Below are 19,608 nucleotides of genomic sequence, written 5' to 3' on the forward strand. Positions count from 1 at the left end.
AGGGTAGAGTAGTTGTATTTAATCAAGTTTTAAAAATATCCATCTGCTCCTGTGGTAATAGGTTTTGTTTTTATTTAATGAAGCATGGATTTCAAATTATATTGAAACGCCCCTTTACCATCTATGAAGATGCTTTTTCTCCTCATATAAACCAATATGGTGAATTATATTACTTCCTAATAATGAAACTTCCTTGCACTTTTAAACTTCACTTAGATGAGTGATGCTTCTTTGCCAATTTTCCCACCAATATTCACAAGCAAGATGAAATTATTTCATTTGTGCATCATTGGACTTGGATATTTTTGTATACTCATTTTAAAACATATAAAAGCTTTATCTGGATCCTATAAAAATTTACAGTGCATTGAAATTAGAATTCCACTTTGAAATTTAATGCACTTAAGTGGTATGTGCGGATGGTAGTGGTACGGGTTAATTCCTCTATGAACTATTTCATCTATGATACTTAACCTATTTTTCTGTATCTTCTGGAATCTGCCATATATTTTTCTTTAAAATTAACCACTTTATTTTGCTTTTTAAATATAATGGCATGGAATTGGACATAATTGTCTCCCCCCCCCCTTTTGTTTTTGTTAGGGTATTGATTCTTGTATTTAATTGGCTTAGTTTCTTTTTGCACCAAAAAAAAAAAAAAAAAAAAAAAAATCACCATTCAGGCTTACTTACTCTGTATCTTCATTTTTCTTTTTTATTACATTAATTTATTTCCTATCAACTCCTTCATACTACTTAAATTTCTTCCATTTCTCTAAGAACAATGTTGAACACATTTGACTATTTTTGGACTAGAGTCCCTTGAAAGAATCAGAAGTGAGGAACATAGGAAGTTATGAAAACTGAGGGAGTTTGGCTATGAAAGGGAATAGAGAAGTGCATACTTAGAAGCGAACATTAGGTCTAAGTGACACTGTACATTTGGAATTGTTTTTAGGTGGGTAGAGTTCATCTTTTTGCAACAGGAGGCAGATGGCATGGACTGTCCAAAATGTGTACGCGGTCACTGTTAATGGCCCACTTGAGGTATGTGGTCATAAATCAAAAATGAGTCCAGTTAGCACAGCTGTTCTCCTCTGGTAACATTCTACAGCTTGGGTATACATAAGACAGGCACAGTAGGAGACTCGGGCTTGTCTTGGGTTGGGGTTCTGTCAAGTAGGTTTAAAAAAAAGAAAAAAGAGTGCATGCATGAAATTCTGCCTAAAATTCCATGGGGTTCATGAACATGTGGTAGATGCAGTTTTTGCAAGATAATCCAAGACCATAATACAAAACAGCACGAAGCAGGGAAATGGGTTTCTTAAATGCTACTCAGAATTTGATACTTGTGTATCAACAAACAACAGCTGAAGCTTTGCTAGGCAGGATAAAAAAAGCGATCTTTCTCACCTCCTTGTACTAGCAATAATTTCTTGTTGGCCTTTGGGGATGGGACCCTATTCACCTCTATTTTTCTCCTGTTGGAAGGTATATGAGAATCTCTCAGGGATGCAAGTGTAGTGGATTTCTTTATTTAAGCTTACAAAATACATGCTTATAGAAAATTAAAACATTATAGAAATATATAAAGCCAATCATGAAAGTTCTCCCACAATTTTACTCCCTCACAAAGCCACTGGTAACAATGTGGTATTACTATTCCATTATTTTTTATAGCATTAACAAGTTATTCTACAAAAAATGCTTCCACAACTTGTTTTTTTTACCTAAGAGTAAAGTTTGGACGTCTTATTATTAGTCCAGACATTCCTCACTCTTAATGGATAGAAATAAATTGCATGAAGGTACCATAATCTATTAAACCATCCCTTATTGATAGGACATTTGAGCCAGTTTTAATAATTAAAGAACAAAGGTGCAGTAAACTTGCTTGTGTACACCTGTCAGATTATTCCTATTAGGCAGTTTCCTAATCTTTTTAATGAAGAATTAGCCAAATGGTTTGAGCATTTTCAATATATTCTGAAAAACCCCCCTCTTAAAGGTTATAAACTTATACTCCCACCTACAGCATGCAAGATGGGATACTGGTATACTTTAGAAATGCTTATTCAAAATTATGGTGCAATTTTTTTATTTTGAAAAAAAAAATCTGTATCAATTGTTCTTGTCACTGTGTTTTCTAACTACAGAAAGTGCAGTTGGACACATTTTGTTGACTGACGGGGTATCAGGATCCTAAGAGCAGGGTTTCGAAAACTCGTATTTACCACAAGGAATAGGTATCAGCAACTTAAATAACACTTTTCCAGAAAGTCTTCAAAAAGGCTGCAGCCCTTGCTTGCCACAGCTGCAAATACCTCCACTGGTATCTCATTAATTCCTCCAGGTTTTGATACCTATATTGGTAACCTATTGCTTGGGGAATAAATCCAAACTCCAAATGAGCTTTCTCCACCACCAACCAGCTGTACTCGTTACTCAACTGCAGCAGACAATTCTTTGCTCCTAGAACACATCCCAATTTCACAGGTCTGGTTTCATTCACTGTTATGCCTCATCCTAGGTATTGATACCAGTTTCCCTCTCTGCCCTCTCAAGGCTCAGCTCAAATACCCCGGACTCTGTGAAGTCTTCCACAGTGCTCTCTGGAAAAAAGCGATGGTCTTTTCCTCTGTGATACTCTGGCTATTTGCCTTCATTTCTATTACAGCATTTCTATAATAAGCTACTAGGGTCTTGGAGGACATACATCTTATACTTGGCTATCTCCTGAACAGTATCCAGTGCAGAACTTTGTAGAACATGCACTCAAAAACTGTTTGTGGAATAAACATACATAAGTAAAACTTCAAATCCTTTAATCCCCAATTATTAGTCACAGATACTAGTTCTTAAAGGACTAAAACAAAAACAAAACCCCCCAAAAAAATGCAACTGCTCCCCTTGAAACAAGTCCTTATTATAGTAAGCAGTTTTGTAAGTTTTTTTTAAAAAGGTGTCTTTTAATAAAACTGTCAATTCTATCTTTAGAATAGTCATGTTCAACAAACCTACATATGCTTGATATCTGCATCTTACTTCCTAGGATCTCTATTTATTTTGGAAATAATAACACAGAGGGGCAGTTTATTGTAAAGTATGAAGCAGGAATCATTTAAGCATGTGAGTTTCTGCTTTATATTCCTAGCCAGAGCACAAAATGACTGGATATCCTCATCAACACCACGCTTTTTAAAAAAAAAAAAAAAAAAAAGAAAAGGGAGCCACCATGAAGATAATGCCATATTAAAATCTCTTTCTCTTGATAATTTCTGGCTTCCAGCTGACTGGATGAGTTTCTTCTGTCTGGAAATAGAAAATTAAAGAAGTTAAAACAAAGTATTATTAATTTGCTTTATATTAATAACTCTCTTCCTAACAAAAATAGGCATCTATTCTAAATTACATTGGTTGGCATTACATATTTAGCAGTTCTTTAACAATTTTAGGAATAGCTGACAAACTTTTGACATCATCTGAACCTAATAAAGGATGAATGGGTTCACTACAAATTCAGTTCATGGTTTTTCAACTCTAATAAAATTGCTATTTAGGTACTCTAGTAATACCAAAGCTTATGATTTTAAAGTTAATTTGCATAGGAATTTATTTGTTTGTGGTTATTCTTGATGTAAGATTTTCCCAATAATTATAGTAAGGATAAAATTAAAACAGTCTATGGATTCGCTGGCATCAATGAAACCAATACAGAAATCTATGAGCAGACATTATTCGAGATGACAAATACTTAAATACTATAAAGATTATTTTCCCTTCTGATAATTTTTTAAATTTTTTTTATGTTATGTTAATCACCATACATTACATCATTAGTTTTTGATGTAGTGTTCCATGATTCATTGTTTGCGTGTAACACCCAGTGCTCCATTCAGTGTGTGCCCTCTTTAATACCCATCACCAGGCTAACCCATCCCCCACTCCCCTCCCCTCCCCTCTAGAACCCTAAGTTTGTTTCTCAGAGTCCATAGTCTCTCATGGTTTGTCTCCCCCTCCGATTTCCCCCCCTTCATTTTTCCCTTCCTGCTATCTTTTTTTTTTTTTAACATATAACGTATTATTTGTTTCAGAGGTACAGGTGATTCCTCAGTCTTACACAATTCACAGCGCTCACCATAGCACATACCCTCCCCAATGTCTATCACCCAGCCACCCCATCCCTCCCACCCCCCACCACTCCAGCAACCCTCAGTTTGTTTCCTGAGATTAAGAATTACTTTAAAATGAGAAAGCACTTGCAAAATTGGTATGGTTGATTTATTTTACTTCAAAATGTATGTGAAATAGAAAACTTACCGCTGTATCATCCTCTTTATACACTTTAATGGTTTTATCAGCTTCAGCTGTTAGTAACCGACTTTCAGACTGATCAAAAGCACAAGCAAATATTCCTGATTCACTGTCCAAAGATCCAGGCTGCACAGCTGCATGAACTCTCTGGAAATTGTAGCCAGTTCTCCAGTCCCAAAGATGCATAGTGCCATTGTCAGCTTAAAGGAAAAAATCTAATTAAACGTGGTAGCCTTTCAACAATTCAGCTTGGCAAACATTTAAGCACCATCCATGAGTCAAGCACCATGACCATAAAGACTAAAGTTGTAAGACACAGGCACTCAAGCTTCTCTTAATATTGGTTTGTCTACTTTCATTTGTGCCTAATTCAGAATTTATTGTAGAGCTCAAAAAGCACCACAAAATGCTATCTAGTTCTGGAATACACAACCAAAATTTAGGCAATTCTCAGCATGAATACATTAGATTTATCATGTGGGAACTCAAAGAAGACTAAACCATGAAATATGCTACATGTATTACAAACACACATGAACACACATAGGAACATCCAAATACACATTAATCAGGCAAGTTGTGCTGTAATACTTAGGTGGGATGGCTTAGAAATTTTACAAATGTTTACTCATTTACAAAAAGAAAAAATGACTAAAACACATTTATTATTAAAATCTTATTTTACCTCCAGAAACAAGCACTCCATCAGAATTCACTGTCAACGTGTTAATAATAGCATTATGACCAGAAAGATTTTGAATAAAACTTCCATCAGGGAATTTCCACTGTTTTATATTATCTGGAGAGCCAGATGCAAATGTATAACTGAAATAAGATGAAAAAGAATTCGTGATTAAGTAAACCAAGTTAAATAAAATGGTGAATTCAAAAAAGCTTTTTATGGTTGTATTCTACACATGTACTTATGGATCTACAGAGTTGTAGCAAAATATTATTGTCGTACCAAGAGGTAAAAATACAAAGACATTTGTTCCAAGTCAAATCTCAAATCAGATCTTCAAATTATTTTAAATATATTTTAAGTCCTAGATTAATGTTTCTCATTTCCCCAATGCTCTCCACTGAGCTAAAGCCACAAATGTACAAACCCCTAAACTCAGATTAAGGACAAGGGGTTATGAAACTATCCTGAACAGAGCAAGAGAGGGAGAGATGGGGCTATAGGAAGAAAGGAAAAAAAGGAAAGAAACAGAGGGCAAGAGGAAGAGAGAGAAAAAGGAAGTTAACGAGGGGCGCCTGGGTGGCTCAGTTGTTAAGTGTCTGCCTTCGGCTTGGGTCATGGTCCCAGGGTCCTGGGATCGAGCCCCACATCGGGCTCCCTCTGCTCAGTGGGGAGCCTGCTTCTCCCTCTCCCACTCCCCCTACTTGTGCTCTCTCTCTCTCGATGTTGTCTCTGTCAAATAAATAAAATCTTAAAAAAAAAAAAAAAGGAAGTGAACGAGAGGAAGAAAGGGAGTGAGGAAGACAGAAAAATGGAGGAAGAAGGAAATAATGGATAAGGGGGAGAGGGAGGACAGAAAAAAAAATCAATGTGACCAGAAAAGGGTCAGGGTGATGTGATTTAACTAACAGGTTGTGATCTTATGCCCCACTTCTATGGACACCCTGATTATAATGTTCAGGGTTCCTACTATTTTTTTCTATGTATACTACTTCCTCTTTAAGAATTAAACTATTCTATGTAGATCTCAGTATCCAATAACATTTCTGTCAAACACTAAATCCATCTTCTATTAGCCTCTACTTTGACACGCAGCTCTTAGCCATATTGTCTCATCTGCTATCATTTTTCACCTTGTGGAAAATTTTCCTCATCATACATAGGTCATGAAGCAAAATACTACATAGGAAAAAAATGAAAGAAATGCACGTTCGTAAGTGGCACAGGCCTGGAAATGACAATGGCTAAACGACTACCAAAGTAGCACTAATGTTAGTATTTCCATACTTACTCTAGAAATGGAAGAAAAAAGAGAAGCTAATTAATACACTTACTGTCTTGGATGTAAAACCACAGCCCTGACTGATTTTTTGTGATTTGTTAATGTGACTCTTGTTTTTCCAGCCACCAAGTCCCATAATCGTATTGTAGTATCATGGCTTCCTATAATGAAAACACATATCCACAAAATGCAGATCAGGAAAAATAATGCAAAAATCAAACATAAAAATTATGAATCAGTCTTCCATAGACACATACATACTAAATGAAAAGTCATACTAACTCCTGGCTCATTACTTTACAGCTCCAAACTTTTAGGTTGGTTTTAAATTTAACGCTAAAAAAATGCAGTAAATGCTTGAAGCACTGTCAACTGAACAGCTAGAACAAATGCAATTAACAAATACAGCAAATACATGATATTACCCCTCATGGAGGGGAAGGAAAAAAAACAAACGATTTTTAATTAATAAATGCATCAAATGAAGAAATTATTTTCTACTCGTAAGGTCTATTATTAATCTTAACATTAGCAAAACAAGACTCAAACCAGCTCTAAAGGTTATTGGTCTCTGGGTATTTTGTCTTTTGGCTTCAGTTTCCTAGACAGTAATTCTGATACTATGAAACAATGTCTGAATCTATCTAACAGCACCATTTTCTAGTCAGACATTACATGATATTGGGTATGATATATTCTATGATACATAAAGAGTATGAGATAAAAACAATCAAATGAAATGTTACCATAGTAAATTTCAAATGCGCACAGAAACAATGTACCTCTGCAACAAAGCCAGAGTCACCGGTGAATATGAAAAGTGTAGTAAAATCATGATGCATTCTGATCAAATACACTGTAAACTTAGAAAGTATCAATCATACCAGTAATAATCTGTGGTTCTGCAGCTTGACACCTCACCGTAGCAACTGCATTTGTATGTCCGGATAATGTATGTACACTGGCTTTAGTTCTCACATCCCAAATCTATAAAAACACGAGGGACATATTGTCAGAGAGAACAGGTATTCATATCTCAGGCAGGTAACTGCACCAATTCAAAGCTGCGAATTTACCAGACAACTGTGCCTGAATAGAATGAAAAATCGTTTCAAAGAAAGATAATGATCTGTAAGCCAGATGGGGAATGTAGATAGGAGGCAGCTAACAGGAAAAAAAAAAAACCTGAAAGATCAGGGTGCTGAAAGTATAAGAATGGGTATAATGAGACTACTGAAGGAAACAGCTAACAGAAACTGTTGCAGTGATGGAATGGAACGTGTGAGTGTCCCATTTCAGAGGCAGGGCATTCCCAATAATAAACATGATGAGGCCACAGAACTGAAAATGAAAGTGGAAAAACATACGAGTCAAGAAACTGAGGGACAGGGCTATTGCTGGTCAAGGCAACTATCTTGAATTCTCTAACAAATAACATATGACTCCATGACCAAATATGCATAGTGTAAGATGCAATATATTTACAGAGAAACACAAAGCTCTATTCCATTTACCCGTGCAGTTGAATCACGACTACAGGTTACCAGCACATCAATTGTTGGGTGCAAATCCAAACCATACACGGCACTTAGATGTCCATGATAGTGCCTTATAACCTAAAAATAAAGCAGAAAAGTTAAAATCTCTATCATTATAAAGGAAAACGGTGGTTCATAATGTTTTAAACCCTTAACTCCAAGCTTACCTTATTATATTCAAGATCCCAGCATTTGACTTGTTTGTCTTCTCCACAGGAGAACAGGTAAGGGCTCCGCGTACTTACTATCACACCACGCACTGTACTAATGTGCCCAGTTAATGACAGTTTTAATTTGCCACTAGCCAAGTCCCAGATCTGCAATCAAAGAATATTTAATTTTCCTTCTTAATTATCCCAAAACAAATATTTAGATTCTTAATGTTAAATTTAAATATTCAAAAAGTGAAAGTTATAAACATATAAAACTTTAAAAATTTGCAAAATAATCTCCCACCAATCTCCTCCCTTGTTAAGCAGGGGAAAAAAGAATTAAAAAACATGTTGAAACTGGGAAAATATTTGCAATAAATGACAAAATCTTAACATATAAAAGGATATCACAGATAAAGTATGAATACTATATTAACTTAGGCAAAGATGGCAACAACTTAGAAAAAAAAACAAAAAAACAAAACCCTACAGAAACAACCTAAATGTCCATTAAAGGATGAATGGATAGAAAAAATGTGGTGTCTATATATATTTATGTATACACACACAATGGACTATCATTCAGCCATGAAAAAGAATGGAATCTTGCCATTTACAACAATATGGGTGAACCTCAAGTGCATTATGCTGTGGGAAGTAAGTCAGACCAAGAAAGACAAATACTATGTGATTTCACTGATAAGTGAACTCTAAAAACAAAAAAAAACCCAAGCTCACAGATACAGAGAACAGATCAATGGTTGCCAGAGGTGGGGGTGGGGAGTGGGTGAAATGGGTAAAGAGTCAAAGGTACAAACTTCCAGTTACAAAATAAGTAAGTCATGGGGATATAATGTTCAGCATGGCAATTATAGTAATACTGCACTGCATATCTAAAAGTTGTTGAGAGTAGATCTTAAAATTCTCACAAGGAAAAAAAATTCTGTAACTACGTATGGTGACATGTTAACTAGATTTGTTGTGGTGATTTCACAACATATACAAATATTGTATCATTATGTTGTACACCTAAAACTAATATTGTATACCAATTATACCTCAATAAAAAAATATATACATGTTGAAAAAACCTAAGAACAGCTTTATTAGGTATCAAAAAGTTCAACCCCACTAGAAATTTTTTATGGACAGTTTTTAAAAGATTAGATAACCATTTCTGCTTAACACGTTAGTAGATATTTTTAAAGATACACAATCAGTGTGTTGAAAAGGATCCTCTCATACGCTGCAAATTATCAATTCACCCATTTTGGAAAATAATTTGTACTTTGGGTGTCAACTTCAAAAATGTTTGACCCATTAATTCCATTTCTGGGAATCTGTCATAACAAAATAATTTAAAATACAGCAAAAAGCTTTAGGCACAAAATTACAGCATTGTGATAGTGAAAATCAAGAAACTGAAAACTTCGATGTCTAACAATAGGAAGATTACAAAATATCTAAATGATATATCATGAAACCATTTAAAAAAAGTTCATTTTTTCACAATATGCCTCTGATATATTAAGTGGAAAAAAAGCAGAGTACAAAACTACATATCAATCATGATTTTTTATTTATGTATTTTTTTAATATTTGAGAGAGAGTGTGTGCGCACAGGGGAGGGGTGGGTGGAGCAAAGGGAGGAAAGAGTCTCAAGCAGATTCGTGCTGAGTAAGGAGCCGGAGATCAGGACCTAAGCTGAAACCAAGAGTCGGTTGCTTAGCTGACTGAGTCACCCAGGTGCCCCATCATGATTTTTTTAAATATATACATTTATACACACAGGAAAAAAGCTCAGACGGAAATGTAATGACACATACGCACAGAAATAAATACTAAAAAGAAATTCGTTCAAATTATCTGAGTGTTGGATTATGTATGGGTTTGTGTTCTTTTATACTTTTCTGTATTTTCCACATTTTTTATATATAAGCATGCTTGAATTCTGCAATCAGAGGAGAAAAAAACTTAAATATCAAGGAATTAGTGGTAGGTAGTCAGTATGTACTATTGGGAAAAACCTGTTATTTAAATACCACTTTCCAAACATATTTATTTGGAACAACGAACTGATAAAGATAGTAAGTTTTACTCCATACTCAGGTCTAAGAAATCAGAGGAACTCCAACAGCAACTCCCACCTAGGAAAATAAGATTAAATTTACGTAGCAAATAAAAAGTCATAATTTTTTTTTCTTCCTCCTTCCTATTACCTTTATAGTTCTGTCAGCAGATCCAGTTACAAACCACTGATTCCCAGGTTCTACAGCAATACAGCGAACCCAGCCAAGATGCCCACTGATCACCTGTATAAAACAAAAGGAAAAATGGGCAGACTCATTACATATAAGTTAGAGTTTATTCAATTTCAATTTATGACACAGAAGTCAAGTTTATCCTCCTCATATCTTCAAATACATTTATAAAATTATTTGACAATTAGATTTTAGAATTACAAATATTACCTTCAATCAGTAAATAGATACACACAAACTATGATATAGCTATACAATGGAATACTACTCAGCAATAAAGAGGAATATATTAATACATGCAACGACCTGGAGGATTCTCAAAGGCATTAAGCTGAAGGAAGTCAGTCTCAAAAGGTACATACTGTGTAATCCCATTATATAACAAAATTGAAAAAAACACAACTATAGTATGGAAAACAGATGAACAGTTGCCAGGGGTACGGAAAGGTATGACTATAAAATAATAGCACAGGAGTGCTTTTTGAGTTGATGGAACTTCTATATACTGATTGTGGCAGTGACTACCCAAAGTTCTACATCTATTAAAACTTATTAGGTCTGTACACCAAAAGAAAGTCTATTTTAGTGTATAACTAGAGAACTAAAATTCAACATACGTGTAGCTATGGTTTCCCTACCATATACATTTCATTTTAGATCTGGTACATTTTGAATTATTTTAATTTAATACAATTGAAAAGATAATCAATAGCGCCAAAAAAATATCGTTACATGTTGTTCTTCCTCCTGGCCTTCAGATTAAGTACTTCAAACACTTAGAAAATTTATTTCATCCATTCTCCACGTTTTAATAGGTTTCTGTCAACGTTTTATACTGTATCCTATAGTGTATATATATATATATATATATATATATATATATATGCAGTATGGTAGTATACTATAATATGGTATAATAGTATATATATATGTATATAGTATATATATACACATGTATATATATATATATACACATACACACACACATGCATATATGCACATGGTTTTTACTTAAGTCTCCTTCCTAAGATGTCTTTTAAGATTGTGCCTAAAACCCTTCCCCCATCCCATCTCAGATCAGTTCTCATATTCACTCCTTTTCGTCCTTATTCTATTCCTGAGCTCTCGGTAAGTGGAAAGCAATCATCATTCCTGCAGTGGAATAACATACAGATTCACTCACCCTGTAGAGTTTCCATGGTGGGTGCCACTGGGGTTTTGGCATCGTAGGGGCTTTTTTAGCCATCAGTGCAGAGTTCTTGGCATTGCCAGCCTCCATGACAGCCTAGATAGAGAACAGATTACATTATCATTAAAGACATCACACCTAACATGTCATGTTCATTCAAAAAAGAAAAATTCAGAAAGGAGATTTGTTTTTTCCTTAATTGAAGAGGAAAAGCCAAAATAGTTGCATAAATAGAAAATGATGTCATAACTGAGACTTCTAGTCAGAACTGTATTTTCCGTATGTTAATTTTAATTTTAAAAATCAATTAAAAAAATCTCAGAGGCAGAACATTAGAGTTAAGAGCACATACCACTGTGCGTGGGTTCATGAACGCAGCTCTGCTAATTACTAGCTAACTGGCTTTAGGTAAAAATTATATAACCTCTGTGCCTGCTTTGTAAAATGGAAAGAACAGTGCCTACCTCAGACAGTTACTGTGAAAATAGTGTTACTACTCTGTAAATGCTCAATGTAAGCTCCTATTATTATTTGAGTAATTGTAAGTGGATTAATGTCATTGCCTTTCATTGTTGTATTTTAACATTATCACTTAATAGCAAAAAGAGAAACTTTCTTCCAAAAAATATTTAGTATTTTATTTTTTAAATTTAAATTCAATTAATTAACATATAGTTTTAGTTTCAGAGGTAGAGTTCAGTGATTTATCAGTCTTATATAACACCCAGTGCTCATTACATCATGTGCCCTCCTTAATGCCCATCACCCAGTTACCCAATCCCCCCACGCCCCTCCCGCAACCCTCAGTTAAGAGTCTCTTATGGTTTGCCTCCCTCTGATTGCATTTTGTTTTATTTTTCCCTCCCTTCCTCTATGCTCCTCTCTCTTATTTCTTGAATTCCACATATGAGTGAAATCAGAGGATTACTGTCTTTCTCTGACTTATTTCGCTCAGCATGATACACTCTAGTTCCATCCACGTCATTGCAAATGGCAAGATATCATTTTTTTGATGGCTGAGTAATATTCTATTGTATTTATACCACTCTTCTTTATCCATTCATCTGTTGATGGACATCTGGGCTCTTTCCATAGTTTGGCTATTGTGGACATTGCTGCTATAAACACTGGGGTGCAGGTGCCCCTTCGGATCACTACATTTGTATCTTTCAGGTATATACCTAGTAGTGCAATTGCTGGGTCATAGGGCAGCTCTATTTTTAACTTTTTGAGGAACCTCCATACTGTTTTTCAGCTTGCATTCTCACCAACAGTGTAAGAGGGTTCCCCTTTCTCTACATCCTTGCCAACATCTGTTGTTTCCTGCCTGACTTGTTAATTTTAGCCATTCTGACTGGTGTGAAGTCGTATCTCATTGTGGTTTTGATTTGTATTTCCCTGATGCCGAGTGATGTTGAGAATTTTTTCATATGTCCATTGGCCATCTGTATGTCTTCTTTGGAGAAATGTCCATTCATGTCTTCTGCCCATTTCTTGACTGGATTATTTATTTTTTGGGTGTTGATTTGATAAGTTCTTTATAGATTTTGGATACTAGCCCTTTATCAGATAAAACTTCCATAAATATCTTCTCCCATCCTGTAGATTGTCTTTTTGGTTTTGTCAACTGTTTCCTTTGCTGTGAAAACCCTTTTTATCTTAATGAAATCCCAATAGCTCATTTTTGCCTGTTTCCCTTGCCTTTGGAGAAGTTTAAGTAATATTTTAAAAGGTATTCCAGCTGATATACCATCTACTATGGTGAGCATCCATCCATCCACCCCAAAAATACTTAAGTCCGTAAGTTCCTACCATCAAGAAGCTTATATTACCTCCTCCTTAGGAGACAGAAAGCCTGGGCAGAGATCTATGAATGGAGGCAAAAGAAGAAATGTGGTGGGAAGACCACAAATTCATTCATTTAGCCTGCAGTTACTCAAGTGACAGCATGATAAAATAAACTAGATATTTTCAGTTATTCTTTTTGTTAATTACTTTCACCAGTTAACATTAGCTGCCATTTACTTACAAATAGATAAACTTCCGTATTTCTAAATGTTCATTTATAAGATACTACTTCTACAGCCTACGAATATTACATTACTAACAGTACTCAACTCAAACTGTGTAAACCAACTTAGAGTTTAAAAAAAGAGAGATTTTCATATCTAACACATACTAATACAAGTTTCACAATAGCATTCCTTGTATTTTTAATAGTGGACAATAAAACATCACACTACCCATACCAAAATACATATTAGATACAATGTGCAACAGACACAGAATTTAGAATTTTAAATTCTAAAAAATATGCAAAATCACTAGCAACTTAAATTTTAGGGCTATAAAACATTAACTGGCTCAGTCAGCTGCTATTTACTTAAACGACAAGCAAGGAGATTTTTCATTTATTTAACATTTAACCTCAGACTCTTGGAATAAAGGGAAATAAGGCAACGAGCTCCAAAAGATGGAAACCTGCAGCGCGAACGGACACAGAGAAACTTACTGAAGTCATCCCTGCAGGCTGTGAACGGTCAGAAGCTCCTGGATGTCGGTATTCACCTCCAGTAGGTGCACTACGATTTGCATCAACCCTGAGGCAAAGGAAGTATCACATTCTAAGTAATTAATTGTCTCCAGTCATGTGTTGTGCAGAACCAACTCTTTAAATTTTTGTAAGCAATGATAAAGGAAAATGTCACGTAACACATAATTATAAAGAAATCTTAAAAATGAGAAAAAAATGTAAACAACCAATTATGCTTTCAAAATCTCTGTAATTATACCTGGTCTGAGAAGAAGGTAATGCCACAGCTAAGGATTGTGCGGCTGATTCACTTGGCATTCTTTGGATCTTAGTATCTGCTGTCAAAGCAACCCCTGTTTAAAAAAATAAATAAATCAATTCCTTCTAGTAGCTATCTTTGATTTCATTTACATGGGTTTAAAATAAAATACTGGAAGAAAACATGTGATTATCTCCAGGTGGTAATATTACAAAAATTTCTCTTATGTTTTGTCTTTTATTTCTAACTTTTTTATAATAAATATAACTTAAAACCACATAACTCAAACTTGACTTAATCACAAGTAGCTTGGTCTTAACATACCCAAGATAGTAAAGTTAAATTTCTATTATCTCGGAACAATACCATAAGCAGTTCCCAAATGTTTTCAAGAATGAATGTAAATTACTAAGCAAGAGGCACCAATTTACCTGTACTTTCAACATGGTAAATCCTATCTTCTAAAATTACTAGAACCTAGATATACTAAGCTTTTTGTCCTCCACCCCATTATACTAGCCACTCCATTTATGTGCCAACTGTCTATACACACAGACATCTAGTAGACATTTCTATCATACCTGCTTCTATACTAACACTTCTATCGCTTTTGTAAGTTTAGTGATAATAACATGTCTGTTTAAACCTCCATATAAGCATGGTTTAGCCTGGAGCACTCTTACTAAGTCTGAATTCCTAGCATAGCACCTGAAAAAATGTAGGTGCTTAAGAATGTTTGCTGAATGAATGCGTATGAAACTGAGTATTAATTAACTACCATCTAAAAAGCTATGCCTGGATGCCTGGCTACTGAGCTTGTCTTGCATTTTACAGGCAATTAGAATCATATTATTGGTTCATTCATGGAAATGTCTGTAAGATATTTTCAGTATGTAATAGCTCACTTACCAGGTCCTGGTGGATATGGATGTGTACCTGTCACCAAATATTCAACTTCTTGTCCTTAAAAAAGGAAGAGGAATCATCATCAATGGCAAATTTATCATATATATATATATACACATATATATATATAAATCTCTTTTAATGAGTATTAAATTACCAACTGAATTTCCCAAATTTTCCCAACTAAACCCAAACCTCAGAACCAAGATATATTGATTTTTGTTTTGACTTCTGAGGACCATGTACACAGCTATTTCCTTGACCATTTACTAATATGATGTCAAAAAAGCTGTATAATTTTAATGGTGTGTACAGAGATCATCCTATCAAGTAACAACCCACTCTCTGGTTTTTCTTCCAAGCAAATGATTTCTCTGTGGAATCTTAAGATTATCTTTATTCACTGCAGTGTCAGTGCTTAATATCACTTTTCTGAATGGTAGCCAAAATAGATGGTCTTTTCATGGATTAGAAATTTTTCTTTTAGTCTCCACTGTGACCTTCTCTATATCCTAAGAATTTCTGCCATTATTATTCTACCCCTTTTTTTTATTTCCTCTAAGAAAAAATCCACCAACCAATAATCTCAATTCACACTCCAATGAGAAAATCAACACTTCCGCTATAATACCGGTATAGTTGTTCAATAGGTTACGGCTCTAATCAGTCCTTTTGGGACAGGCACTAAAACATTTCATTTTTCCATTTTTAAAATATTAAAGTCCTGACATTTCTGATAACACATACTTACCTTGATTGGCAGGATACTGTTTATGACCATATGAATCCGATGCATTCTGAGGACATTTCTCTTTAAAATTTTCTTTTGAAGTAGGCATGTGCAACACAGGACCATACTCATTACGCAGCTTGATTGCCATTTTCCGTTTGTGACTATTTAAAAATTATGAACATAAGAATGTGTCTTTGAGTGCTTTAAATATATTAGCCAATGGAAATATATTCATAGATAGCCAAGAAACACAAGTACTTAAAAAGCTTAGGTTTGCCTAATCATGTAGAAAAAATTCTATGAAGTTTTTAAAGTTAAATAGTATTTTAAAAAGCTCGAAACTTCCAAGTGCATTTCCACACTTTTGTTCACAATCCACCACATAGCATCCATTAAGTCTAAGTAACATTTTAGTTTGTTAACCAATAAATATAAAACCTTTCATGATAAATTATCCAGGGTCTGACTTAAAAATATATAGAAACTAATATATCCTTTTAAAAACCTCAAAGTCAATATACTTTCCTTCAAATGTGTAAATATAAAAGTATAGTAAAAGCTTCTATCATAACCCTTACTGGATGTATCTAAAAAGATTAATTAGAACTAACCAAAGTACTTAATTAGTCCAGTATTTTTAAAAGAAATGCACTTATTATATTAATTTTAAGAACAGCTCACTTTATAAATTAAATATAGACGCTTGTCTTAGGAATTAAGTAGATTTTAAAAGGGTAAAGGACAAAGAAGGAACACTGCACATAATGCAATCCCAGACTGGAGCTGGAGATGTAGAACCAAAAATATGCCACCACTCAAAAATCTTCATCATACTAACGAGAAAAGATGGGAGTAGAGGTACTGGCCAGGTACAATTTCAGCTCAGCAAGGCTCTGAGAGCAGCGGGAAGCTGAAAGCACATACAAAGTGATTGATTATAAAATATAACACCTAAAAGGGACTCTCCTAATTACTGGGTATTTATAAATGCAATTAATTAATGGGTTTTTTACTGTGAAAGACAAGGCCAAAAAAAAGTTAAATCAGCTTAAATCATGCCCAAACACCATTCATTACTGAACAGATATCCTATGTTAGTACCACTCACTAATCTTTAAAGGTCCCCCTCTCCCTGCTCTCTTCCCCCAAAATCAGAAGCTTAAATATTCTAGCAACTGAAAAGGAACAATACCTACCTCTCTTCATCCAAAGGCACAGGTTTTCCATTATCAGCTACAAACATGTCATGGGTTCTCTTCAATGACCTGAACACAAGTGTGTGCACAGAATGTTTCTGTACCTCCTAGAAAGAAAGAATATAATCACATACCTAGCTACAAATTACACATACCATAACCTAAATTAAAGTCAAATTAGTTATACACTTTACATGTTTAAATATGTAAAAAGCTTTGTACCACTCACCACAGCTATTTGTAGCAAGCTATAGGAGTCAAGTTCAGAGAAGAAGAGGAAACTCCTCATTGGCCAGAGTCCCAGGTATACCAATTAGTGATGCCTGAGCTTAGTCATTTATTCAACAAATATTTACTGAGCTCCTACCATGTGTCTGGGAGGTACTGTCTTAGAAGCTAACAAAAGAATGATGAAAAGGCAGCCATGGTCCCAGTTCTCAAGAGAAAACAAAAATAAGCAACACATTTTGATAAGTGCTATGAAGGAAACAAGCAAGGGGCTGGGGCAGAGAAAAAACTTAAGATAGTTATGAGAGACCTTTCTGAGGTGTTAGTTAAGCAGAGAGTTAGCCTTATGCAGAATAGAGGTAAGAACAATCCAGGCAGAGAGAAAATGCCATGTACACAGGAGTTTGGTAACTGCAATGATAGCGGGAGCTGCAAAAGAATTGTGTATGTTCCGTAGGAAGGTGGACTGTGATGCTGAGATGAGGTTCCAAGGGTAGACAAAAGTCCAGACCAAGTTAAGGATTTTTTTTTTTTTAGGATCACTGCAATAGTCTATCCTTTTGCTCTAAAAAATCGGGCCAATAAAGGATTTTAAGCAGAAAAAAAAATGAACAACCTACATTTTTAAACAGATCAATTTACGGGGGCGGGGAGGGGGAGTGAAACAAAAATGGAAGCAAGAACACCAGCAGGGAGCAAATGCACTTGCCCGGAGGAAAGATGATGTTGGTCTGAATTAAGGTGAAGACAGTGGATATGGACAAGAATCAAGAAATATTTCTGAGATAAGACGGACAAGGCTGGCTAACAGAACAGCTGATGCAAAACTTCAAAATGGCAGGTTTTCCTGGGGAAGAGCTGAAGGAAGGCACAAAGTTAACACCAGAGAGGACTGCCAGTCTTTTAGGACACACAACCACTGACACTACTCTGCAGACGGTGAATTCCAGGGGTCCAGAAGCACTGCCTCCGGGGGCACTGCCGAGCTCAGGAGTCAAATAAGAACTGTAGAAATTCTCTCAGGCTTCTCGCCCCCGAGGGTAACCTCCAGCGAGTGCTCCCATCCGGCCTCCCTCTATCCCTGAAAACCTTAACAAGAGACTACCGGCCTCGGCCAGAGAGCCTCCCTTCGCAAGCCTCTACCTTCCTCAAACTCCAAACACCCTCGTTCCCCCACGCCAGCCGCCAAAAACATTCCAGATGCGAACGACCCCTCAGCGCTCGAGTACCACTTTACCTCCACCATGATGCTGCCGTGTAACGCGCCGCTCCACGAGACAAGAAACGCTAGTCAGCAACACAGAAACCGCCGCCACAACTGTGCAGTCCCTTCCGGAATCGAGTGCCCTGGCGCCGGATGTAACGCAATCCGCGCACGCGTACTGGTCGTCCGACGGCCTTCTGGGATCGAGGGGCGGGCCTTTTTCTTCGGGGGCGTGGCCTCGGCCCTGCGGTAGGAGGCTCTTACCACCTCGTACCTTAAGGGTCTTTTACGGATCTCCGAGGAAGTCTTGAAATAACGTTTTCTGCCTTATTGTCAGACTGAAACAGTTTGGTTTAGGGATGTGGTTGTTTGCGCTGTGTTTCCCGAAATTAATCCTTTTTTTTTTTTTCAGCGAACCTAAGGAATCAGTGAGTGCTAGGGAGGGTCTGGTGAGAGCGAATCCCGGTCAGCCCTAAAACTCTTCAATCGTCCTGTCCTCTGGGGCTCACCGCTGTGATTTACGTCGCCTGCTTCCACTACTTGGCTAAACTTGGCTGGAAGCATTTTGACGCCTTTGTAGCCTTAGCTCCTAAAGGCAATTCCACTTATACTGTCCAGTTAACACTTGTTGAAGGAATATTGTAGAATAGTTTCAATTTGAGAAAGTTTGCAAAGATTTTTTGTTTTAGCATTATATGGCAAAACCCCAAATTTATTTTATGCTGCATAGATTTTTTTTTTTAATCCCTCAAAACTGCATAATTTTTGGCCACCTCCTACTTGTCTGCTAGTTAATGTGGCGTCAACAATGCCAGGGTACAGCTTTTCAAAAGCTGGTGGAAGACACAACTGAAGACTTGAGCCATTTTTATTTATACACATCCTGGTGCCAAAGTATCGGTATTTTATCTTGTTTTTTACTCAGGTAAAATGCAGTTTTCTATCAATCCTGCCCCATTACTTTTCTACGTAAAAAGAAAAACTGATAGAGATGGATACTTGTAAACTTGATAGACAAACATTTCACTGGCCTTGCTTGTTCCTTAACCTAATCAATTCCACTGATCTTCTCCCCAGAGCATATAGCATATGCTTTGAGAGGGGAAAAAAATCTTATCAAAAGTATAGCAA

The 19,608-nt window shown here is 35.9% G+C and overlaps 1 protein-coding gene across 2 annotated transcripts; it reads right to left on the bottom strand.

The window, feature by feature from the left end:
* Nucleotides 1-3,203: 3,203 nt before the first annotated feature.
* On the bottom strand, nt 3,204-18,617 carry PLRG1 (pleiotropic regulator 1). 2 transcript variants are annotated; one of them, XM_032413045.1, is made up of 16 exons: nt 18,511-18,617; nt 17,046-17,152; nt 16,688-16,759; nt 15,868-16,010; nt 15,120-15,173; nt 14,211-14,304; nt 13,931-14,018; nt 11,413-11,514; nt 10,188-10,280; nt 7,984-8,133; nt 7,793-7,894; nt 7,163-7,265; nt 6,331-6,439; nt 5,000-5,139; nt 4,321-4,514; nt 3,204-3,312 (listed from the first exon to the last, which is right to left on the bottom strand). In XM_032413045.1, exons 4-16 carry the CDS (start codon nt 15,995-15,997, stop codon nt 3,253-3,255), a joined length of 1,419 nt encoding a protein of 472 aa, XP_032268936.1. In that variant the 5' UTR covers nt 15,998-16,010; nt 16,688-16,759; nt 17,046-17,152; nt 18,511-18,617; the 3' UTR covers nt 3,204-3,252. The 2 variants fall into 2 exon arrangements, with proteins under 2 accessions (XP_032268936.1, XP_032268934.1); XM_032413043.1 differs by lacking the exon at nt 16,688-16,759.
* Between the last annotated feature and the right edge of the window lie 991 nt (nt 18,618-19,608).

Source organism: Phoca vitulina, unplaced genomic scaffold, assembly GCF_004348235.1.
Source record: "Phoca vitulina isolate PV1807 unplaced genomic scaffold, GSC_HSeal_1.0 scaffold14, whole genome shotgun sequence".
NCBI lineage: Eukaryota > Metazoa > Chordata > Mammalia > Carnivora > Phocidae > Phoca > Phoca vitulina.

Bases quoted from the DNA above. Each gene is read 5' to 3' on its own strand.
- PLRG1 (XM_032413043.1), bottom strand. The intron at 6,440-7,162 runs GTATGATTGATA...TTTTCATTATAG, and splicing joins AGAACCACAGATTATTACTG to GAAGCCATGATACTACAATA. The intron at 4,515-4,999 runs GTAAAATAAGAT...TTTTCCTTTAAG, and splicing joins TGGAGTGCTTGTTTCTGGAG to CTGACAATGGCACTATGCAT.